The sequence below is a fragment of the Squalius cephalus genome (genome assembly GCF_949319135.1).
Source record: "Squalius cephalus genome assembly, chromosome: 17".
Classification (NCBI taxonomy): domain Eukaryota; kingdom Metazoa; phylum Chordata; class Actinopteri; order Cypriniformes; family Leuciscidae; genus Squalius; species Squalius cephalus.
The window spans coordinates 17045914-17072586 of record NC_137138.1 but is presented as its reverse complement, the minus strand read 5'-3'; the positions used below and the strand labels follow the sequence as shown (position 1 = coordinate 17072586).

General features: G+C 38.2%; 1 protein-coding gene across 6 annotated transcripts in view; it reads right to left on the bottom strand.

Annotated features, from left to right (window-relative positions):
* cadm1a (cell adhesion molecule 1a) overlaps positions 1–26673 on the bottom strand; it is a 279212-nt gene that overhangs the window by 80777 nt on the left and 171762 nt on the right. For 3 of the 6 annotated variants that reach the window (XM_079898242.1, XM_079898244.1, XM_079898246.1), the window contains exon 2: positions 9760–9777. The exons of the other annotated variants lie outside the window; for them this stretch is intronic. In XM_079898242.1, coding sequence (XP_079754368.1) covers positions 9760–9777 — 18 coding nt within the window. The remainder of the gene's footprint in view (positions 1–9759; positions 9778–26673) is intronic. 6 annotated transcript variants of the gene reach the window in all.

Here is a 26673-nt window from a genome sequence, read left to right as displayed (position 1 = left end):
TCAACACATTGAATAATGCTGCGTGTTTAAAGGCTCTTCAGTGGGCATTTAAACATACTGATTATTATTTAATGTGATGTTATTTTTAATGTTTTTATAAATACCGTATTGTTTCAAATATAAGACAACCCCCCCCCCCTTTTTTTTCAAGATGTACCTCTTGAAAAAAAAAAAGGTTTTTGATAAAGAAAATAATTTGAAATTTTTCATACTGCAGATTTTTCACATTTTAATTTTTGTATTGATAGTATGGTAAACACTGGTAACATGTACTGTACCAATGATCACATTTAAAAATAAACACTTTTTGGCATACCATAAAAATAACCTGTAGGCCATCTGAAGTAAGTAACAATTAGGCTATCCATCTCATAGTGAAAACCATGTAGCCTACCAAAATTTCATTAACAGTAGAAGTGAAATCTTTGTCTACTTTTGAAATCTGGGTACCGTCTTGCTTTTTAAAATCAAGTACGGGGGAAGTTTGGTCCCGTCAGTGAGGCATGCAAACATATGACAGTCAGCTTTTGTATTTTGCAAGCTTAAATTTTAATTTGAAATGAATTCTACTGAAAACATTTCATGTGGTGATATATATATATATATATATATATATATATATATATATATATATATATATATATATATATATACACACACACAAACTACTGTATTCAGGATATTGGCACAGGAAAAAGGATATGTTAATATTCATGTTCCTATTTAACTCTTATTATGAAAAACTACCCCAGATTTATTAGCTGTTAAGTAAATCTTGTGCAGGGATCATACCATATTAATAGAGGAATTAAACTTGTTTAAGCCCCAAATTATTATTGATTATTGGCGTGCAGCTTAGTTTAATTAAAATAATTGTTTGTGTCACTGGAGCTGGAACAAGTGAGCGAATGATGAATCCCTATTTAAATGAAGATTTCATTAACCCTAATGTTTAGGAAAAGACCACCAAAAAGGGCGCCTGAAAAAAATTAGCTTTCCATGCATGCATCAACAACAAACAAGGCATCGCAAAAATGCCAAAGAAATTTGTGTACTGTGCATTTGCATAACTTGTTCAAACAGATCTGTGACATTATCTCTGTATTTAATTACCGACATTCAAAATAAGTAGCATAGAACATTGATCATTTTGGTCTAGATTAAAGCTGTCAGAGGACGATACTCCACTCTCAGTGAGGCAGACAAGCCATTTATATCACTACAGGCCCAGCACCACCCCAGTGCCCCTCATACATCAACCCAGAGGAACACTCAGAGCGCACGTACGGGCGTGTGTGTGAGTGTGTGTGTGTGTGTGTGTGTGACACGGAACAGGCTAATGCAGGAGTGCACTGCCGCGCCGTAAAGGTCAAAGCACTCTACTGTCCGCCTCAATAGCTCATCCTGCCTGCTACACTTTTTGAAACAGCATGTGTGAGTGAGGAAAACCACAGCTTTAAATTAGATCTGAAGGGTGGTGATAGTAAAAGAGTGAGATCCACATATACCTGTGAGCCGGAATCAGTGAGAGTGAATGTGATACCCATCACTATTCTGAGCTGCAAAGGTCAACGTTCGTGCTTGAATATTACAGCTTGGCTAATAGAGAAGAACTCCATGGTTACGGTCCTGTGTGTTCAGAGGGTGTTGAACTTTCAAAGCAGGATTTTCATTTGTGTGAACTTCCTTTTGAATGATTAACAAATGAGATAGCTTTCATATCTTCTGAGATAGAATGGAGATCAAATAGAGACTTTTTTCTTAAAGAAATTCACCCCAAGTCACCAGAAATCACACATTTTCCTAGAGTTTCAGAAGAGGTCTAAATAATGTCTCAATCTGTGCTCAGATATGACAAGACACCTGCAATCACACTTGAGAACCTCTCCAAAGGAATATTAGGAGAAACATCTGAGAAAAAAATGCATAAGTACATTAAACATAACCAAGACCTTCATCAAGCCTCCTGAGCAATAATTTCCTCTGTGAAGTCTCCCTGGTGTAATTTAGTATGTGCAGTACTGTTCAAAAGTACAGTAAGAGGAACAGTACAGTAAGTAAGTTTTTGTTGTATCCAGAAAAAAGTCTCTTGTGCTCAAGGCCCAATATTATTTTAAATAATATATCAATATATTTTAAAATGTAATTTATTCCTGTGATGGTAAAGCTGAATTTAAGCAGTCATTCCTCCAGTCGTCACATGATCCTTCAGAAATCATTCTAATATGCTGATTTGGTGCTCAAGAAACATGACTTATTATTATTATTAAAACGGTTGTGCTGCTTAATTTTTTTTTTTTTTAAGAAACAGTCATAGGCGCCCGAAAAACACAACATATTCTCCATTCATTTTAACTAGGGATGTCCCGATCAGGTTTTTTTGCCCTCGAGTCCGAGTCATTTGATTTTGAGTATCTGCCGATACCGAGTCCCGATCCGATACTTAATACATAAAAAAAAAAAAAGAATAAAGAAGAGCGAAAAAACAGATCCAGGATGTTCCTTATTTTTTATTTAATTCACCTTATTTTAACATTCAACAACTCTGTTAACAAACAGAGCACTTCTGTGAGGTAGCTTGAACAATCAAGTAATAAATAAATTCTTCACTTTTGGACTTTAGTGCAACAGTAAATATAAAAAAGTCTAATATATAAACAAATAGCACCTCAACTTAAAATACCCGGCAGGCATGTGAACAAATAAAAAATAAAAGTGCTACAGTGTTTGCAAAGCCAGTAATGTGCTTTTAGGAACTGCACTCCTAACTCTTACACCGGTTTCACACTGCACTGTTAGCAGAGCGTGCAGTGCGTATTTTTTTCGCCGCCCATGTTACCAGATTAAACCAGGCTTTAGAGCATTCACACCGCGCGCAGAGGCGGCGCGGCAGTGCGTAGCAGAGCAGAGCAGGAGTGCCGCGATCGTTTCGGCGCCGAGTCTATTTTTGCTGCGCCGCTTTTGCTGAATTAAAGTGACAATACATTGATCATGGCCAAAATACACCGCAGTTTTATCCAAAAAGTGCATTGATGATATCTATTGTGTTTTAAACAGTCAATCAAATGACCAACAGCAATTTAAAAAAAAAACAAATGTCCAAAAACAAACTTGTTGCCATGACAATAAAAACAAAGATGAACAAAAAGTTATATGAAATTATTAATAAAATAAGCTTCTTGACAAGTCTTTATTCTTAAATGTATTTGAAAACGAAAAAAGCAATGCCAACTTATCCATTATAGAGTAGCCTACTCTGTCTGTAGCCTGCCCTACACAACCCGCGGTTCAGCCGCGCGTGACAAAAGCTGCCAGTGTGAAAGCAAAACGCGCGTGTCCTGCCCCTGCCCTGCTCACCATATGAACTGCTCCTGCGCTGCTTACACTCTGCTAACGCGTGCAGTGTGAAACCGGCGTAACTCTGTGCCACCGCATAACTATAGATGTGTTAAAAAATAATGAGAATATATATACATATATATCCGAGTCCTGATCGGGAGGTAACGTCCGATTCCGATCGAGTCTGAAAACACGTGATCGGCCCGATTTCCGATCACGTGATCGGATCGGGACATCCCTAATTTTAACCAATCAAAAAAATCGGGTCCGGGCAACGCAGCATTACGACATGCAGTATCCTGATACAAAAGCTTGTGCTTTCTGTTTTTGCATGGTGATAAATTGCATTTTAAGTAATTAACTCCAAAATTATCAGGTATATTAGCGAGAGCGCGACTCCCGACAGCACTTATGGAAATAATCTGTTTTTGTTTGGTTGGTAATGTATTTGCAGTCCGTGTGTTTCTCTTCGCGAGACACGAATAACTTTTGTGTAATGAATTCATCAAGAGCACCACTGCACAGAGAAAAAGACAGTTCGCTTGAAAACCTAACACAAAGTATAATTAATTAAGTAATGAGCATGTTAAAATGTTTTAAGGGGCATGTGTGTTCGTTTAGCCTAGTTATCATTTGCTCATGGAATCAGGTGAATAAAGATGTGTTTATTTGGTTGGTAATGTATTTGCATTTGAAAGTTTCCAAAAGAAAAATAGAAAAAGACGTACGTGCGTTTCTCATCGCATGTTGGGGGGTATTAAGTGTGTGCATTATTATTTAGTATGTAGATTGTTAAAGGAATAGTTCACCCAAAATTCAAAATTCTGCCCAACACCCAAAGCAATTACATGTCTTCAGAAGACTTCGAATATAGCGTATGGGTTGTATTTATGACACATGTATAGTGCTTTTGGAGCTTGAGCACCTACTCCCATTTATTTTATTTATAAATAAAGGAGCAGTCAGCATATTCTTCAAAAATGAGATACGACATGATCATTTTCATTTTTAGGTGAACTATCCATACAATGCTGACATTTTATCTTAAGATGTTAATGTCTCAATTAAGACGGGGTACATTCTAATATGAGAACATGTTCTTCATACTGCCGTGTCATTAATGCTGGTTTATTTTAGGCCCACAGGCTGTGTCTGATATCATTTGTTCGAAATCACTTTAAGCACATTTGTGTTTTGATGGCCAGCAGCTCAGCACTGGCATTACTTCACTGTGCCCTTCCATCTGTGAAAGGAGACCTCCAGATACACGTGCCAACATCCTTTTTCAAGCTCAGTCACCCCTGTTAAAAAGACCAGCATATGCTCCTTTGGATGATGCTGTCCCCATCAGCCCTCTTAAAGGGACAGTTCACCCAAAAATTAAAATTCTGTCATTTACTCACCCTCAAGTTGTTCTAAACCTGTAGTGTTTCTTTCAGAATTTTCATTTTTGGGTGAACTATCCCTCTAACTAGCTAAACCAGCCTCTAAACCCTGAAATGCCAATGCTAGTCTTTTCAGCAGGGGCGATTTACACGCTAGATGCACAAATTCAACAGCAAGCCTTATGACACATGGATAAATTTACCAAATCTACTTAAGAGAATACATCAAGCTTAATTGGAATAAGTTAAGCCTTAAGGAGTGTCTCTCTGCAGATGCTTTTGAGATATTTCTGCTAAATCCTTCACGGACATCACTTGTGTTAATTCAATTAAGTGATTTTTTTTGCTTTATTGAACGATTAACCCTACAAAAAAAGTACAGATTTCAGGCTAATTTAATGTGGTTTCTAAATATAGAAGTTATCTAATAATATCAGATATCTAAAATAAATCAGACATTTTCTTTTTCATATTTAAATAGCCATATCCCAGAGTCACGATGGAACGATGGATGGATGGATGGATGGATGGATGGATGGATGGATGGATGGATGGATGGATGGATGGATGGATGGATGGATGGATGGATGGATGGATGGATGGATGGATGGATGGATGGATGGATGGATGGATGGATGGATGGATGGATGGATGGATGGATGGATGGATGGATGGATGGATGGATGGAATCTTTTTTTTTGCAGCGCTGATACCATCAGCCTAGAAGCATGGATAGAATGTATTTAATGCAAATATTATAGTTGTCAAGTTCCAATGATGGACCCAAGAGAGTCTTCCAGCTTTGTTGTGTTTAATTACAAACAATATTGGCTTGTTTAACAAGCAGGTTTTGAAACGGCACGTATAAACCCAACTTCTCTTTGAAACAAACCAGAGCGAGTTCCCTTAAAAGGCTCAGCAAGCCCCTGAGCCACAAAGACCTCCTCCCACTCTCTGTGTACGCCGAGGAGCCGTGAAGCGTTCACACAAACGTATGGATAAGTAAATTGTGATGATACTAGTGCTAATGAAGGGTAAAATGGTGGTTGGATGGGAGCAGCAGTGGAATGTGGCGTGTGGGAAGGGATGGATGGCAGCCTCATGATTAATGCGTCAGAGAGCCGACGGGGGCCGGGCACAGCACCAGAGGCCTTGCCACCCCTGCTCGCTCATTTGGAAATCTCTCTCAGCAGAGGGAGAGGAAGAAAGGACTTCTGCCTCTGTGACTGAGTCTCAACGGCAATGGATAAACAAATACCCCTTTTTTTCACTAGAATACTGCTGGTGCAAGCCTCTTTCAGAGACTGTTACAACATAAGCTGTTCACAAATAAACAGCACATTTTATGAAAACATTCATTTTAGTGTCTTTATATGTGAAGCTTGTTCATAACCATCAAAAGTAATAACAAAATTGTATATCTTAAGGTTTCTTAAATATCATAAATATAAAAAAAAACTAAATATTATTATAAATAATGTTTACAAAACAATGTAAATACTATTTAATACTAAACAATACTATTTTTTATATATTATAAATAATATTTACATGTATATAAAATAGCAAATAAAATACATGGTTATCAATTCACTTGGATATGAAACCAATCTTCCTGTTCAATAATTTGTTTTTGTTGCATTAAATTGATCAAAAGTGACATTAAAGACACTTATAATGTTACAAAATAATTTATGTTTTCTATATAAATGTTTTCTCTTCATAAGAAAAAATAAATCTGATTTTTTTTCCATGGTTTCCACAAAAATATTAAGCAGCACAACTGTTTTCAACATTAATAATAATAATAATAATAAAGATTCTTAAACACCAAATCAGCATATCAGACTGAAGACTGGAGTAATGGTACTGAAAATTCAGCTTTAAACAAAGAACCAGAGAGAAAGAGATAAAAAGAGAAAACAAAAACAAAAGAAAGCAGGTAAGAGAAACAGCGGAAGAGCAGAGACCTGCCTTGCCCTGTCTCTCCCTTCCCTTCCCTTCTCTTCCCAGCATTCCTCCTCTCAGCATGATGGTGCACCGCCAGGACCTCCAGCACCTGTCCCTCACTCTGGAATCAGTGAGCTGTGCCGGAGTCACACGGCCTCTCATGGCCATCCATCTAAATACGACATCCTTGAGCCGAGATTGCGCGAGCAATTCTGTGTGTATTTTGCATTGTCTCAGAGTGAGCGTCCCGATCTAGGAAACGTCTGTGCACACAAGGATAAGAATCCCCATGCAGGTGGCAGGAGATTAACTGCCCTCTGCCTCTCACATCTTCCTCTATCGATCGCCACAGATAAAAAAAAAAGAAAAAAAAAAAGTCCTCACACACATTCACTAAGATGACATCACAGGAAAAGAGGCAGAACAAGGACTCCTTGTGGCAGAGCCACGTCCTTGAGGTCAGAGGAGGCAGCACAGAGACAAAGAGAAAGATGAAGAGCTTTGCTTTCCCCAAGCAGCTAACATTAAAGTCAAATGAAATCACATTTGGAGAATTGATGCTTTGGGTTCATGCCGGTTAGCTTTGAGGTTGCCTATTTACAGCATACTCATAAAAATAACTAAATTAGACTTACGTATTTAAAACATACAGTCGTCTCTTCCGGGAAAATGGACTGAAAATATGGATGACTCATCCTGCACTGCATAGACTGTTGTCCAATCAAATGCTCTACAGAATACGAATGTCTCCCCCATAAATTATGAGCACCACCTGAAACTGACTAGCATGTAGCAAATCATGGCTGATTTTTTTCAGGTCAATACAATCATTTTAATTATGTTTTACAATTAGCTTATAACTAACCAATACTATTTTGTATAATAAATAAAAAAATAAAGCAATAAAAATACATTTATATGCTCTATATTAAATAATAATAATAATAATTGGAACTTTAATAGTTGCATTATGGGTATGTTTGTTGTAAGTGTTGCCTGGATCTGGATCCCTTTACAGTAATTTCACATGAGCCAGCTAACACAATAACAGAAGAGTCATCAGCACGGTCTTCTATTCAGTATTAATGGCGAGTGTATGTCTTTGGCAAGAGAGCATTCTGTTTACAAGCAGAACTGGAGGAGAAAAAGGGCGAGAAAAAGAGAGAGAGAGAGAAAATGTGGCATAAACCAAGCAGAAGGCCATGAAGGACTGGGGTCCTTAACAAGGACTGGGATTCATCCAATGCCCCTTGAGAGTGTCGTCTTCAGCTCACTTCTAATTTATACCCATACAAATAACTTGGCTTCGATTAATAACTGAATCACAAGGCAAAAAAATACAGTGCTTCTGCCAAGAGCAGGGTTTGTGTGTGTGTGTGTGTGTGTGTGTGTGTGTGTGTGTGTGTGTGTGTGTGTGTGTGTGTGTGTGTGTGTGTGTGTGTGTGTGTGTGTGTGAGAGAGAGTGAGAGAGAGTGTGAGAGAGAGAGAGAGAGAGAGAGAGAGAGAGAGAGAGAGAGAGAGAGAGAGAGAGAGAGAGAGAGAGAGAGAGAGAGAGAGAGAGAGAAAGCATTTCTCCTGCGCCTCAGCATGTTTGGGCTGATAGACTGTGGAGGAGAAGGGCATTAATCGTAAAGGGCTGCAGGAGTGTGGGCTAAAGTTGCTGGCCATAATACTGTCTTGTCTGAATCATCACCCCCCTTCAGGTCCGGAGCAGGGCGGGTGTCTAGTTTTCCGTTCTAATGTGGCCTGACATTCAAAAAGAAGCATCATTCCTTCCTCTGTGCTGATGAGACTACATTAGGGCAGGGACAATTTAGTAGGGGGTAAATAAGGGCATCTGTGAAAGTATCTTTAATGGCTTTAGATTAGTAAAGCAACAATATAGAAAAAAATAAAATATAATCGCCAATAATTATTTTTATTACGCCCAATAACACATACTATGGCTGATATTATAAATCAACAGTGTTCACACTACAGTTCCAATTAAAAATTATTCATGCTGAAAAGAGGCATTATAATTAAAATAGAGAAAAATAGAAGAAGAAAAAACCCCTGATATGATCTACTTCCAGTATTGGCCTGGTACAATGTAATCATTTTCTTTTTAATTATTATTAATTATTTGTATAGTAGTTTTCATAATACACATCGTTTCAAATCAGTCTTACAAAGAACAATGTCTTGCAAACCTACCAAGGGGGAGCAGGCACAAATAAATGTATACATACATAGTGTACAGTTTAATTCGAACATGCAGATGCAATCCAGTTTTAAATTTTAAAAATGGCTAATATTAGCTGATACCTGATAGCTGATATCTATGTATGTATGTATGTATGTATGTATGTATGTATGTATGTATGTATGTATGTATGTATGTATGTATGTATGTATGTATGTATGTATGTATGTATGTATGTATGTATGTATGTATCTATCTATCTATCTATCTATCTATCTATCTATCTATCTATCTATCTATCTATCTATCTATCTATCTATCTATCTATCTATCTATCTATCTATCTATCCATCTATCCATCTATCCATCCATCTAAAATAAAACATTCTGGTATCTTGAACCCTTGCTTGTCTTCAATGAGCCTTATCAAAAATATGGCAAGAAATAAAATGAGGAAGACCTGAGAGGCGCTGACAAGACATTGATAGAGTGAAGAGTTTGAGTACGGTTTACCAAATGACTTATTTTACCGGTCTCCTTCGAAACATATTCCCCACATTTGAAAGAGGAAATGATTGCATATCTGGAGTAAATGTGCTCTGTGAAAATGGAGAAATTCAACTGGATGAGACACCGGAAAGAATGAGGCGTAATTTCTGTCCTGAAAGATGAGAAACAGATGATGTTAGAAGGGACAAGAAAGATGGAGTGCTGGAGAGACACAGCACCTGCACCGGTGGAGGTTGAGGAGAGAGAAGAAGTCAGTGAGTCAGAGGATGAAGAAAGGCGAGATGGTTTCAGTTATGACCAGCACTGCTAGCTGTAAAGGACAAGCTATTTGGGAAATGGGTTTGGGAATGGAAACTAACACACAAACAAGAGGTAAAAGGGAAGCCATACCTGGGAACTGAGCAGCTCCTGTGTGAAAGGGGGAGAGGAAAAAAAAAAGAGAAAATAATTAGAAGGAAGCCATTCACCAATAGATCCCCAAAGTGTCATGTACCCAGAAGGGGAAAAAAAAAAAGCATATTTAAAAATGGCAAATCAACAATTATCTTACAAGGTCAGGTTAAATGTGTGAAAACAGAGAGAGAGAGAGAGAGAGAAAAATACTATAATTTATTTCATAATCAAACTTCAAAATCATAACAATGTGGCTGAAACAAACAAACTTTTGGTCCCACATCGATAGTACAATCTGACTGAATGATCACTTCATGGCATATATTGAACAGCCATTAAAAACAGCACAAACCTCATGAATATAACAATAACTAACAATGAACGGAGAAATTCTTCGTCAGGTCCCTTGCGGAACATTACTTTTAACACATTCAGTGCTTCCTCTCAATGTTGCGTGCTGTGAAACTTCATTAATTGTAACATGTCAACAGCACCTGGTCTTGAGCTCATCTATCTGCAGCTAAGGCCCCAAATCAGAGGCTTAGCTAATGCACCGCCTCTGGTACCCGCATAACAGTTTTAAAAAGCACTTAGAGCTGACATGGCTTTATGAAACTGTGCAATGAGTCAGAGTCTGATTAGAAAAACAATTTTCTTATTAGCATTTTCACCAAATTTTCATCTTAGCTAATGTGCTAATTAGCATTCCACTTTTGGGACTCAACGCAAAGCCATTGAAGATGGATATTTGTGCCTCAGCTTTGCTCAGAGCATCTGCATGTCAATTGAATTTAAACAACATTAGAGAAAGTACACAGAAATCCATGCAAATATCCATGGGTGACCACGGCATAAATCATCTCTCAGTACCAAACAAAACTCTTCAAACCCGGCCACTTGCAACAAGAGCCCCGAGGCAAGTACTAAATAAACCTCACAGAGCTTTGCATAGGCCTATAAAACAAGCTTGTGCCCATCAGGCTTCCTTCGTCAAGCAGAAAGACCACCCTGGCTATGGTTGGAAACTAGCCGGGTCTAAGCAGAGTAGATTGGTAGATACTTAGCGCCGTGAGAGAATACAGCATGCCTGCTTTATGATTTGTTGCATGATTTGGTTGAGAGCAAAAGGGGACCAGAGGCCACCCTCGAACTCAAACCCCTGGAACACAGGCCAGACGAATAGGGTTATCCATGTTAAGTAAATGTCAGCCGTCAGAATAACTCTGCATTGGCTTTTCAGCCCTGGGCTTTGCTGGGCCCCTGACCGGAGAGCTAAGGGACCGCCCAGTCCGTGTCACACTCTCTCCCCGTCTCTTCAGGTGAGGTTAAAATCCCTGACCAGTGCAATGCATTAAACATGAGTTATCCCACTTGAGAGATGCTCCCTACTCCAAAATGATAGGGACATTAACTTTGGGGTCAGCATGCATGAGCTGCATTAATGAACCCTTGTGTCTCACTTCACATGGCACACCAACCTGAGAGCACTTCACATAGTTAAAAGCCTGAAAGCAAGGCATGTTTAAAAATATGCAGTCATAACTGGGAATTTATGGCTACAGAAAGAGAGTGAGATTCATTTAAACATCTTAAAATAATATAATATATTAAAAAAATTGTTGTAAAAGTAGTTCGGCCACAGATTCAAGACGACAGTTTAAAGTCCCCGTGAACGGGAAGTTGCAAACGACTTTTCTCCAGTGTTGTGACGTACTGTATTAGAGGGCAGGGTTTTACTTTAGCGCTCCTCCTCTCCATCTCTCGCTCATGCAGACTGATGGTTGGAGGGGAGTGGTTAAGTGTTTTCAACCCAAGCCGTCAAACTGACGTCATCAGAGAAGGAACGCCATTCCAGACCGAAGTAACTTTTCAGATTTTGATTAAAGATTACCACGACAAACAATTTTTTTCTGTGTATTAACTTCCACGGATTAATTGTTCACCACAATACTAGTAATATGCGCTAACAAAGTAAATAGGGTCAATTTTGATTTCATGAAGACTTTAAAAGTGGAGCCCAAGCCTCCGATACTAATTTAAAAACGTAATTTTAGAACTAGGAATAAAGGAAAGCTGAGTTGCTTGCTTCATTGAAGTTTATTGTACTATGTAGAGTAGAGTATTATCATGAGAGTGAGAGATCAACTAAGCGAGTCTATTACCTGCATCTGATATTCTACAGGTCAATCTTATATACATAAGAAAATCAGTTTGAATGTCCGCTGAGGAAAGCGATATCTTTGTCTTAGTATCCTTTTAACAGTTAAGGGGATTCCCCATGACGGCACTAGTCAATTCATTTGTCAGTTGCATCTTATATGGTGTTTTTAAAAGTAAAAGATAACGTCCTGATTTACAACCTTGTTTCAGTCCTTGTCAATATAAAAGTCTTTTCTACTGAGTCACTCATAGAGACAGTCTTTGCTGCAATTCAATGGCATAATGTAACTTTCACTGAAGTCGAATCACAATCACTATCACATCTGACCCTTTCTTAATACCAAATATGGCATGTTATTTATATAAAAGAAAATATTTATTGAACAATAATATTTAAATAATTGATAATAGCCATTACAAAAGTATAAGAAGTTTGTACAATAGAAAATAAACAGAAGCAAACATAAGTACAAAAGCAGCGCTCTAGTTATAGTACAGTATAGTACAAGTTAAATAAATATATGTACACAAGTTATGAAACTTAACTTTGCCCTTAGCCAAATCCATTTCATCTGGAAGAAGTAATAACTGCAAAAAATGCCCATTTGATATACCCAAAATTAATTATACCTCATGTTTACACAATATCAACATAAGAGTCAGTAGCAAATTCCCGAAGATAAAGCTGTAGGTGGGTACATGAGCGCTGAACGGCCACTGACGGCCTAGAGCTTGAATCGAAAATGAAGCACATAGGCTCTATCTTTATAAATAAACCACATATTTAAGGTTAACAACTACATTCTCGCCTAAAAAAAAATCTTAAAACTACATTCCGTGACACAACAACAGTAGAATTTGTAAAATTATGGTGGGTTTGCTCGTCTGCCATGACACTCGCTGTCAGTAATGCTGCACGCGGAGTGATACAAACTGTAAAACGATTCCAGTAGAATATCACATGGCTGGAAAGAAACTATGGACCAGAACTAACTGATGTAATGTAATTTAATCCTGTGTGTGTGTGGCCTGGTAAACCCTACATTATGGGGACATTTTTTGGCCCCCATGAGGAAAACAGCGTATACATCGTACTAAGTGATAGTTTCTGTGATGGGTAGGTTTAGGGGTAGGGTTAGTGTAAGGGGATAGAATATACAGTTTGTACAGTATAAAAATCATTGTGTCTATGAAAAGTCCCCATCAAACATAAAAACACAACGTGTATGTGTATACACAAACAGAAACACTACACCTCACTCCAGGCCAGCCGCCTCTCACGCAGGTTTCCACTGCATGATCTACCTCATCAAAAACCTGAAATATGCTGCCTATGAGGTATTAAATTAAACACGATAAGTGGACCCATTAAAGCACAATTATCTGTAATCTGCAAATATGAACATGAGAAAAGCTTTTTCCAGCTAAAAATGTCACTGGACAAAAACCCTTGGATTCACAGACTTCAAAGTCAGTGACAAAGTGCAAGCGTTTCTAAGGATCAAGTCTTTGTCCTATCAGGCTACTTTAGTCAGAGAGGATTGAAGCGTGTGTACCTGAGCCATAATAGGGAGGGATTTATTGTCTGTCTGCCGGGCGGTGATTAGACACCACTGCTGCCACTCTGATAAGCCTCGCTGATGGGAATAGACACTCCAGTGTCCTAAAACCACCTTGGAGGAGCAAGAGAGAGAGGTCACATCTGGCGGCTCCCACCATCCGCCTCTGACTTTGAAGAGACTTTTGAGGTTTTCTTAAACTTTTGGGACACTTATAACTTCTTCAGAGGAGTGAGTCTCATTAAGCGCAAAAAAAAAAAAAAAAAAAAAAAAAAGGAATTATAGCCCTGATATTTTAGAATTCAAGATCCAGCACATGTCTGTTTTCTCAGATTAATTCCCTTCTGCTTTGGGGAATCCAGCATTGCTTTCTGACATTACACAGAACATTCATGAGAAGATTCATTGTGGGCAGCCAGAAATGTGCGCCAGCTAACCTGGTATGAACAGTTTGATATTTTCAAAAATCCTTTAAAAGTACCCCGCTGAATTTCCATGCTGGTCAGCACAGCCACGATAACTCAAGGATGTGCAAAACTATATTTTCAAAATTGGCATCTAAAAGCACAGCACATTAATTAAAGAATTGTTACCAAAAAAATAAATAAAAAATACCCCATGTAAAACAATTAATAATAGTAAAAGCAATAACAACAATAATAAATAATACTACATATGTATATATACCATTCAAACGTTAACAGGATTAAATGACTAAGCTCATTATTGTCAAGATAAAAAAAAAAAAAAAAAAAGAATAATACTTATTGATCTAAATATCTAAAAATACTTTATTTTTAACCTTTCAAGATGTATAATTTAGCTTAAATCAATATTTTATAAATTAACATGAATTATGTACACTTCTGTTCAAAAGGTTGGGGTCAGTAAGATTAGTTTTTTTTAAAGAAATGAATACTGTTATTCAGTGAGGATGCATTAAATGATCATATATTTGAACTGTGATAAATGATTTCTGAAGGATCATGTGACATTGAAGACTGGAGTAAAGGCAGCTTTGCTATAACACATACAGTAAATTTCGTTTTAAAATATATTAAAATAGAAAACAGTTACTTTAAATTGTAACTTTAAACTTTAAAATGTAATAACATTTCACAATCTTATACCGTTTACCTGCATTTTTAAACAAACAAATGCAGCCTTTCTTTCAAAAACATTTACAGTACATTGAACATTGAACGGTAAAAGTCAAGCCAGGATATGTCTTTCAGGAGTGGACATGTCATCAGGCCATGGATGTTAAGGGATTCTGGGCACCGATGGAATACTGTGAGCAGATGTACAGTACATACCCACAAACATGCAACTTCCAGTCTGACCTGCTAAGCCTTCATGTAATTAAAAGGTTAGGACAGCAGAGTCATATTTTCATCTCAAAAGGGAATTGATGGAAAGGGCAGGGTTGTGTGGCCTAGCACGAACCACACAACACACAGGCTGACCTTCACAACCATGCCTTTCTGAAAAGCATGCCGAAGAGACCATTGAACACCTCAATGCCACACACAACAGGGGAACAAGGATTGTGATGTTATCTTTTTTATAAAAAGAAAAAAAAGAAAAAGTACAATTGGAATCTGATTAGAAATCCTTGAAAAGAGGTGACATTTACATTGGTCATACTTTTGGCAAAGCTTATCCTAGCAGCAAGGTAAAAAGAAAAGGAGGAGGACAATGATAATACCTGAATACCAACAATATTCCTATTAGATGTTCAAAAGCGGATCTGAATGTTACAGTCAGTGGGTGAAAATAGCTTCAGACGAAAGCCATCAGGTGTTTGGGGACAGAAGAGGGCGAGACAGAGAACTGATACAGCAAAGGGACAGTTGGGGTGGTCACAGACGAGACCTAGAGACCAGAAAGGGAATGCTATCATTCATTTTGAATGAGAGGCACAGATCTGCAGTAATTGCTATCCGATAGCACACCCAGCAGCTCTTCAGTCTCAAGGCATATCTCTGTGGGATCACCTGAGGTAAAGTGACCCCCTCATAACTTAGAAGTCACTGCATTTACGAAGGACCACATCACAACAAAAAGCTTTGACGCCATGTATATTCTAGTGTACTCAAAGTGTCTTTCTCCTTCAGGAAAACAGATCAAAAATATTGCAGACTCATGATGCATTACACTAATTTTCATCCAATCAAATGCTCTCTGGAATGAGCAAATGTGAAGTAAGGAAAGTATGTCCAAAACCAGACATCCAGATTTAATAGGCAACAAGTCGAAATAGTTACCCATCAAGGGTACACAAAATTAGCAACTCTACTATTGCAAATACGAATGATGAATGGACATCAGTGAGCACTGTTACTTCCTGCTGTTCGCAAATCCTAAAAATTTTGATTGGAATGCCAGTCACATAATTTGAGTAAGGGTCCTACAGCCAAAACAAAAACAAATACATAATTAAATGATAAAAAGTACCATTTCACACAAAATCAGTACTGCGCTCTGAAAGGCTGGGACTTGCTAGAGGCCATGGAAAACATTTTTGAACGGAAAGGTCGGCGTTCTGGAAAAAAAAGGTTATAATCACAACAAATACTAAAATGAAATACAAAATTTTAAATATTGGTTTCTCCAAAATAGACAAGAACAAGGTAATTTTTTGGTCTCTGTAGACAACACTTTTTGCCAGAAATAAAAGACACATTTTGGGGGTGCCGCAGTGTGACAGAAATTTGCTGCTAACATGCTTTCTGGATGTGAGAGAAATTGGCTTTTTAAAGGTTTCCAAGCCTCTAAAAATGGATTCCTTTTTTGGCACTTACTCCAAATGCAGTACTTTCTCCTACTAGACTGTACAACTCCTCCAATGTGAGCAAGAGAATCAGTCTGACTGAACTTACTGCACAGTACATACTGTATAACCTGTACAGCTCACCCAAAACATGAACAGTCATGTTTTTTGTTCCACTATCCCTTTAAAAGTAAAAATGTAGGTACAAGTACATTTATAACAACAACAATATGTTTGTCTAACCTGGAAGCAAAAGCACTGTGTTATGCCACACAATCATGTGTTATGCCAGTTATGCCAGACTGACAAAATGTCTGGTTGCTTGTTGTGGCAGCAGTTAGGAATGGTATTAAAGTCTGGAGATCAAAAGATGAGCACTGTTGGTGAAAGGATGAATGGCTGGTATAGAGATTAATGCCGTAAAAACATTCTCACGGTACTCTGATGCTGAAATGACTACGCTTGGTTGCCGAGAGACTACACACTGAATTCAGCCAGTCTGTCTCCCCCATTCTGTGTTTGCCTTTGTTGCCTTCTCCCCCTTGCTCTCAGGTCTAGCTTTTTACTTAATTAAATCAGCCGAGTCCTCATATCAGACATTCTTTAACAGAATACTAAAGCATATCCATTCCCTAATGCTATTATAGCGAGCAGGGGCAGGCAGATGTTTTAATCCCCTGGATCAGCCTACACAAAAGAAAGAAAGGCCGCCAGTCTGACATTAGCCACATATCTGCATCTGGGCTGGGTACTCTAACCTGAAGCATGAATTCTGTAACACTGACAGATATGACATATGACACATGGCTCTTTGAAATCACTTTCACAGGTCACTTCAACTTCAACTAAGACAGATGTCGACACTGTATTTTTTATTTAACATGAAGATCACCATTAAAATGGTCTTAGAAACGATTTAAAATGCCTCAATTTATTATTTGTTCAAATGCTTTTTATGTATAGATTTAAAGCACTCGCTGAGTAGCATCTACTGTGAATTGAAACTGAAAATGAACACAGTGCTGTGCTTTACTCTGAAGCATGCAGCGTGTCAAACTATATATATATTTAACTGTTGCAATTTGATGATCACACTGAGCCATATCACATTCTCATAATGTATAAAAAAAAGTCACGGGACAACATGCGAGTAAGTATCATCATACAGTAACCAGTCACCATATAAATAAATAAATAAACTAGTGAGATTATGAATGGAGTAGTTATAAACTAAAAGTGCCCATTGTTGAAGAAACACTTATATAATAGTAGTATTGTATGCGAGTATGTGAGTACACAATCAGTACTTTCAGCAAGCTGTGGTGGTGAAGATGAAATAATGCGCATGAGTTGGTGCCCTAGTTTGACAGAGCAGGTGGATTCCACTCCCAGGGCCCGTCTGTGCGGTCAGGCGTTTGACTATATGGAGAACCCTACAGAGCCTCGGGCCCATTATTGTTGCTCCCGACAACCCCGGCATAATCCGCTCATTTGCGAGGTCATCGCAAATCATTATACAGTAGGGTTCCATTCCTCTGACATAAATACATGACCCCAGGGATCTGCTCGGCCCACTCTTCCCTGCCTCTCTTCCTCAATCACTGGCTTTCCTACCGCTCTTCCACTTTTTATACGCGTCTAGAAAAGCGTGTAATTAAATCTGCAGAGATTGCATGAGCAAGAACAAGCGATGCAGTCAAGCAGAATATGTGCATTCCTGTACAGTGGGATAAACATGAAGAAAGATGGAAAGGAAGTTTGCAGAGTATCTGACAAGGGAAAAGAGACATTCTCGCTAGGGATGCAACTATCAGCCCGATACTGCACTCTCATACTCATAAAAACGTTCCGATACCATGCAGCATGTGTACAGTGTTTGTGTCCAGTCAAAAAAACAGACAACAGAGAATATAATGGGGATAAAATAGAAAGCTGTCTATGAAATAAGTGTATCTAATTAGTGGAATATTAAACTAAATATAGTAACGTCTATATAGCTGTGGTGCGCGAGCTGATAAGAGAAAACACGCAGTAGATTGAGCACGCAGTGGATTGAGTGCGCAGCGGCACAGACACGCTAGCTTGTCGAGCGCATCCCTTTTTCACAGACATCAGTGGAAAGTTTGTAGTTAAGTTGGATGTCAATGGCAAAGACAGTAAAACGAGACATGTATTATTAACGTTAACTGACGAGAGAGAGCGAGCACTTCTGTTGCATGCTCTTGATTGCTGACCGTTCACACAGCACACGTGTCATCTGGATTAAAACTAAATCGTATACGTAAGTAAAACATGAACTCCTACCTTTGTATAACCAGTGGTTCCCTACATTATTACAGGACATTTGCAGGTCAAGAAGTTTCATGAACGCAAACATCTGAAGCACGCGCTATCAAATATTGATTGAACTCTCCTTCACGTCTTCTGCTTGTACGGACAAATTCACACAAAATGATGTAAAAACACCCATCTTGGCAAGTATCCTAGTAAACCTAGTCAGTTATATCTCAAGTGAATGTAGACAGTATATGCATATTGGATCTGTGTATTCGGTCTTAAAGGGATCAAAAAAGGATCATTATGAAGGTTACATAGAGATCCATTCTATCCCAGGAGCCAGTGATGCAGATGGGACTGCAGTGTGCTCTGCCTCTAAAACCGCCTTAGGTTCCCGTAGCACTTATTTAAGTAGTTCAGAGCTCTGCAGGGAGCACGCATGAAACACCGAAGAACACAACGGCACCAAAGGCTGACAATGCATTGTTTTTACAGAGTCCCATAAATAATTAACAAACAATGCAAGCTATTTCCATAAAAACAGAGGATGCTCTGAACGGAGATCTTTTCTAGCCTTCGGCACTACCTCAAACACACCACTGTTATGGTATCATGGTACCTGATCGCGGAATGTTCCCTCCACCTTGATACCTGTGGAGAAACGACAAAAATGTCCTCTGAATAAACTCCAGCATGCATCAGTTACATTTCTAATGCTAAAACTGTCTGATGGGATGACACAAAATCTCTACTTGAGGCTTTGAGCCATGTTTTTCCTATTTTTCTTCATTTTGAAGGCTGAGAGAGAGGTAGGTTGTGTATGCTGGCTGGAAAAGGGGCAGCTGCTCCTTCAGAAGCCATCATTTATCATCCTCTCAGATGCTCTTCATCTCCTCCTGCTGTACTCAAAGCTAAAACATATTTACCTAAAAGGATTTCTTCAAGCTAAGGTGCTAAAGCCCAATTTCGCAGGGGTAGAACAGCACACATTCTGGACACTTGTCCCAAACTTTCCATATTGTGCAATGAACTGCTGACGCAGTAGTGCTGTCAAACGCATTTAGAGTGGGTGCCCGAAACAACGGAAATTAATTGTCAGCTGTTGTTTTAAACCGCCCCAAGTTTTCAATTAATCTACTGACATTTAGCTACAAAAGAACTGATTAAGGAGAAAAGGTTACATTGAAGCTGAAGCTTTCCGATGGAATCGAGCGGGAATCATGTGATGGCTTTGTTATTTAGATGGAAATGTGACTTTGAATGAAGAACAAATATATCGCTCTCGAGACTCAACCAGTCATGTGAACAAATAGTCCCACTACTATGCATCCCATCATTCCGCGCAGAGGGCTGATTGTGCATGCTTGCTGGTTTCATCTGAAGTGCTGCTTCATTGCTATTATCCAGGCAGGATTCTTCAACAATATTGTACTCCCAGCCTGAGCATAGCCTCTGAAAATTGAACTCTTATGTTCTCAGGTTTCTGCGAGGATACCAAGGCAACAGGGTTAAAAATTGTGTTAGTTGAAAGAGAGAAATAGAGCCCTTTGAGAAAAGAATTGCATGCCAGTCAAATCTAAGGCTGGACGATATCTATGGTGGCTTTGAGCTGAATCTCTATTTAATAAATGTCATGTTTATTTGTAGGGATACAAAGATATGGGAATTTTGGTTGATACTGATAACCAATCATCATTTATATTCTAAAGCAGATAACCAATATATAGATAACAATAAACATTTTTAAGGTTTGTTCACAAAAAAATAACTGCAGAAAGCAATATATTTCTTATCCCACAATCATTTAAAAAATATAGGCCTACTGTTTATACATGCTTAAGGCCAACTTTCTTTTACAAATGGACAATAAACACACACACACACACTATAGTATAACAAGTATTATTCATGTTGTCTTACCTATTTTTAAATACAAATAATAATAAAACTAACAATGACAGCAATTATTATGTCATGTTAGCTATGTACTTAAGTAATGCTACTGTGACATCTAGAAACCTTATTGTAAAGTTTTTGTGTCATGTAAAATGGGTGCCATGCCTTTGCCAACTTTGTCTATTTGGGTCAAACAAACCATTTTGTTTTGCATCACTTGCTGGTGCAATAAGACCTCGCCGTTTAGATGTAAAATTCTGGCAGGCGTGAGCGTGTGTGTTGACAGGTTCCATTGCCATGTAAAGCAATATTAAGAGTGGACAGTTTGCACACATGCCTCTGCAGACCAAGATGGCTCAGCCATGCTGTCAAAGGCAATAACACGAGTGTTGGTCTGTTACCCATTTTGAACGGCATAAGGTTTATATTCACAAAAAATGTCACAGGCCGACTCCATTCTTGTCCAGGAGACAGAATCAGCAGACACAGGTGCCACTAATCAATGGTGTCCGCACAGACACGGCTGAGTGCACCTGCCATATTGGCACATTATGCCGTCACGTAATTCAATTTGCCACTCTATTCCATTTCCATGGGCCGTCATATTTACATCGGGCTCCATTGGAAAACACACACCAACTCTGAGTGGGTAGGAAACTCTGGTTGCTGAGGAAACGAAAACTGGTTGGAGGAATAAGAGATGGAAAAACAAGCTCAGTGATGTCTCAATCAGAAAAAGACCCGGTATCATTTGGAATTGGATTATGTGGGAAAGTCAATACCAAACAAACAGCTTTTCCAGTTAAAGCTTAACTTACAAAAGGTATTAAGATTAGAGCGGGTGATAAAAACTGAGCGATTCAATGCGTCTTTTGTCTTGGGATTGTTGGCAAAAAGAGTGCCAGCATCAGTTAGAGGTCTTTTTAGTAGGATTTCCATATACTGTGCCGCGAGCCGTATGGATTTTTTTCTCCAGTGTTCCCTTCCTGGAGTCTATGGGGGAGACTTAGAGGAGATCTGGCAGGTTGCAAACGTAAACGCTAAGTGACTGATAAGGTGTCAGTGTTTGACAACGCTGTGGATTGCTTACATAACCCGCGTCTGAAGTGTCATTCCTCCTTATTTCTTCCGCTCTCTCACTTCATCTCTTGCCCTCCCATCTCAGTATGGAGCGAGAGGGTGAAAAACTGCTTCATCTTCCTCTCGCCACAAATCAGTGCGGTGACCAGAGATCATCTTTTCTAATGCCATCTCTTTTTATCTGCCGCTGACACACACCCAATTGCACCACGGGCCATTTGTCCCAATAAAGGTCATGCTGGTGTGGATAAAACTCATTTTCTGCCTTTAAAAGTCTTGTGTCTAAAATACGCTAAACTCAAACCAATACAGCTACAACAGAGCATAGAACAGCTTTGTCTCTCAGTCATATATATTCCGCAAAGGTTTCTTTCTTTCTTTTCTAGTCTCTCTCCACTTGCTCTCACCTGCGCCCTCCCCCATGCCGCACCTGGGCTCCTTGGAAACACGGTCTTGGGATTGCATCCCAGGGTGGTAACATCCATCAACCCTGACACCAATCACCGGAAACCCCACAAAATGCTTCCTCCAATTTGTTTGCTATTTCAATGTCTTTCAGTGAAGCCTCCATCACACCTGTCACAACCACCTGCTACCTATTCCACAGAGCACGATAGGGAAGGGGAGGGAGAGTTTATAATCAGCCAGAATTGCTAATCTTTAGCCATTATTTTTATGCACCAAATACCATTCTCTACAAACAATACTCCAAGTCTAAACCACAGTGCACTGCTAACAGATATATCTGCTACAAAACAACTCTAACAGACTGTGACTAAATTTAGAGTGTAAATCTCTTTAAAGTCAAACTAAAATGTCTTTATTTTCCTTCTTACTACATATTTCTGTTTTATACTTTGTTTTATAACCTTAGATTGTAATTGTTAGGCTGTATGTAAAGCACTTTGGCCAACGTGGGTCGTTTTTAAATGTGCTATATAAATAAATGTGATTGATTGATAGATTGATTCTGGTCGTGAGCACAATTTATCAGTATTTCCAAAGAAATAAATGGCAATTTTCTAAAGCATAATGCATTAGGCATCATAAACATTCTTACATCATTTACTAATCTATGTTGATTTATAAATATACTATATAGGCCTATACTACTGTTCATAAGTCAGGGGTTGGTAAGATTTTTTTAATGATTTTAACTCAACACCCTTGCAGTTTTATGAATATGCAAATTAGCCCCACCACCTCTCACTCACACCAGCTCAGATATCCACTCATTCATGATCACAAGTTGACTTCAAACCGCATTTTTGAGACTGTCTTTGGTTCATTGCAGTTTTAAGGAGAAAATACTTAGCAATGGTGTTGACTTGTGAATTTGCACATGGTTTGTCTTAAACCATATTGAAAACACCCCATAGACATATGCCCAACATTAAAAGCTTGATTTTCACCACAGGGGAACTTTAAAGAAATCTCTTATTCTCACCAAGGATGCATTTATTTATTCAAAAATACAGTAAAAATACTATTATTTTGAATTATTATTACAATTTAAAATAACTGGCTTCCTATTTTGCTATATTATATAACTGGTCGCAAAGCTGAATTTTCAGCAGAATGTCTCCAGTCTTCAGTGTAACAAACATTTCTTATTATCAATGGTGCAAACAGTTGTGCTGCATATATACAGCGGGGGAAATAAGTATTGAACATGTCACCATTTTTCTCAGTAAATATATTTCCAAAGGTGCTATTGACATGAAATGTTCACCAGATGTTGATAACAACCCAAGGAATCAGTACATACAAAGAAACCAAAACAAATAAGCTCAGAAATTAAGTTATGTGTAATAATGTGAAATGACACAGGGAAAAAGTATTGAACACATGAAGAAAGGGAGGTGCAAAAAGGCATGGAAAGCCAAGACAACAGCTTAAAACTATTAGTAATTAAAAAGCAATCCAGCCCCCTGTCCGTGCAAATTAATAACAGCTGGTTCAGTCCCAACGGATGGCCTACAGAAAGGTCTCATTGCCAAGGTGTCACACAAGACACATCTCATGATGGGTAAAAGCAAAGAGCTGTCTCAAGACCTTCGCAACCTAATTGTTCCAACACATAATGATGGCATTGCTTATAGGCACCATTCTAAGCTTCTGAATGTTCCAGTGAGCACTGTTGGGGCCATAATACGGAAGTGGAAAGACAATCATTTCACCATAAATTTGCCTCGACCAGGTGCTCCTCGCAAGATTTCTGACAGAGGAGTGAAAAGAATAATCAGAATATATTTCATGTTCATCAAAACATGGTAATTTATACTACTTGAAAGATTAAAAAAAAAAAAGTATATGTATAAATTCACAAATACCTAAAATTAATATAAGCTTAAGTATTCATTGTTTTTTCATTCAGTTTATATTATTTATTATGCTTATATTAATCTTACAGTCATTTAATGCAGTTTAATGCTGTTATAATAACAGAAGTTACAACTATTATAGCCAATAAATGGAGCAATTCCAAGAGGGTCGGTCCTCGCACCAATTATAGATTTGAGAATAAAGCATTAGCATTGAGATATTTAAGGGTGGACTTGACCTTCAGCCTTCATGTCCCGATTGAAGAGTCTCTTTAAAAGTGCTTGCCATAAGTGTTTAGGGAAGAAAGAAGTCCTCCACAATCAACTGCAAACTCCATTTGAGTATGAAATGCCTACTTTTCTTGAACCAATCAATTTCTGAAGGAGTAAATCAAGTATTACACATTTATTCTCTTGTTAGTACTGCTAGCTAAGACAATCACTACTATTTCTGCTCTGCATATAGCTATTTAAACAAACCCTTAAACGTAAATATAACACTATGATGTTTTATTCAATCTGCTAACCATGCAAAAAAAAAAAAAAAAAAAAAAAAAAAAAACACACACAGCATTCAACGCCCTGGAACCATCCAAAATCATGGCAGCGAGTGTTTTACAGAAAATATAAAAATCAAGTTTAAATAAATAAATGATAACAAAACAGAATACATATAATAAATAAAAATTTGAAATGAAAGTAATAAAATAAAAAATAAGATGATAAAATATTTAAAAGATTATCTGGTTTCAATCAATATGCATCACATTAAAGAAGTACAATAGCTTTCAAAAGCGGTTTCATTTTGTCCTCTAAGGCTTATAATTAAGACAGAAACAATCCTGAATCCCAGCCATGAAAATGTCTTCAAACATTTTTATTTGGTTTAAGCTTTAAAATGAATTTATTCTTGAGAAACTCTAGATGGTAATAAGGTGCTAAAAAATAATCAGATGATTGGACAATTTAGAGGCAAACTTACTAAGTGCTATTCTTAGCTGGCAGAGCATGGATCCCCTAAAGAAAGCACAGTGTTTCACATTAGGAGTGCTGTACCCTCCCCCAGTGTCCATATTCATCACAAATGATTGCTTGTGTAAGGCTTAGCCAGCCACTCACACATATTTCAAGCTCACAGCACCAGGGAAGGGGCTGGCCGATGCAATCTAGCTCAGTTCTCTCCCTGTTTGTGTGCATTTGAGCAGAGCGCTGGGAATATGACAGTGGTCTGACATTGCAGTGGTCTTCTGCTAGAAACGCCCCCACTTCCCCATCTCCTCCAACGTCCATCTCATGCCTGTCCTTGAGACCCAAACACAACATCCAGCGCTGAATTTAAGTCAATCACGCGTCAACACGTGCTCGCCCCCTGACAAGACACGACACCACATGCTAATGGCTTTCACCTGAGCCTCTGACAGTGCCTCTCACTCCCCGAAGACCAGAGGAACCTCATTTCAATGACACACAGTAAGGCAAAAACAGTGAACATGGACATCACACATCCAACCTCATGGCTTCCTGGGTAAGATCGAGCAGGCAAGGTCTGGAGAGTCGCTGAACTGTCTGCTTCACTTCTGACTTTCCATCCCATTTGTGTGCAGAACTCCTGCTCAGGGTAACAGGATGGAAACAGTCCCTGCAGAAAGAGTCTGATGGCTTCAATTAGAAATCACTAATATTCAACATGACTGCAGTCAAAAATGAATGCATCACAACGCCCAGGGTTCCAGTTGATCCCTGGAGTGCCTGGCTGTTCTTAACATCATCTAATGTTTAGCATAGCTTGTTTGTAGGGGTCATATCAAGAGGAATCAAGTTTTTTATGATCTTTTGAAATAAAATAACATGATTATGAAAGCATATTGTAAGTTTTAGAGCTTGAAACTTTAAACATTAAGAGGAAAGTATGGGAAAGTATGTTACATCTTGTGCTGTTCCTGGCCATGAAACAACTGATTCTCAGCACGTCCTTTTAAAAAGGCTCAATGTTAGAAACGAGTCACTAAAGACTATTTCTAACAAGGTCCATGATCATTTAATTCTGATTTTAAATGTTTATGCAGCAGTTCAGTGTTGCATAAACATTGTTTATGCAGAAAATTGTTTCTTTTTGAATGCATTGTTTATGCACAAAAATTGTTTGACCAAATCTGTTAATGTAAGGCTTAGTAAATTGGGTGTTAAAGCACAGTTGCAGTACAGTACCATTCAAAAGTTCAGGGTTGGTACTGTAAGCTTTTTTGTAAGGTTTTTAAAATAAGTCTCTTATACTATACTATACTATATATATATATATATATATATATATATATATATATATATATATATATATATATATATATATATATATATATATATATATATATATATTCCTGTGATGGTAGAGCTTAATTTTGAGTTGTTCCACTTGTCAGTAGCTATGTTTTCATACAAAGTTGCAAATTTAACTTATAACATTAGCAAATAAAGCAGCGTTTCCATCCAGTGAGTCGAAGAGAGCAAAATCACTCATTCATGTCACTCACTTCCTGATAAACTGGCGCTAAATATCACTAAGAAAAGTAGAAGAAGCCACTCTATATAATAATTTTCGTATATAATAAATGACTTGCTTCTCAGAGCATGCAGCTCTTGCTTTCAGAGGCAGATGTCTGCTGTTTGGGAATGCAGCCGTGTTCTGGAAGGTAATTACACCAAACCACTTGGACGACAGACTTTGCTTAGGCATTTCAGAACAACCAAAACAGCATTTTAGATGCTTTGCAAAAAGATTGTTCTGCTGGTTAGTCCATTTATGCTGTCCCATCGTCACAGTCACATTATATTTTGATGCGCATCA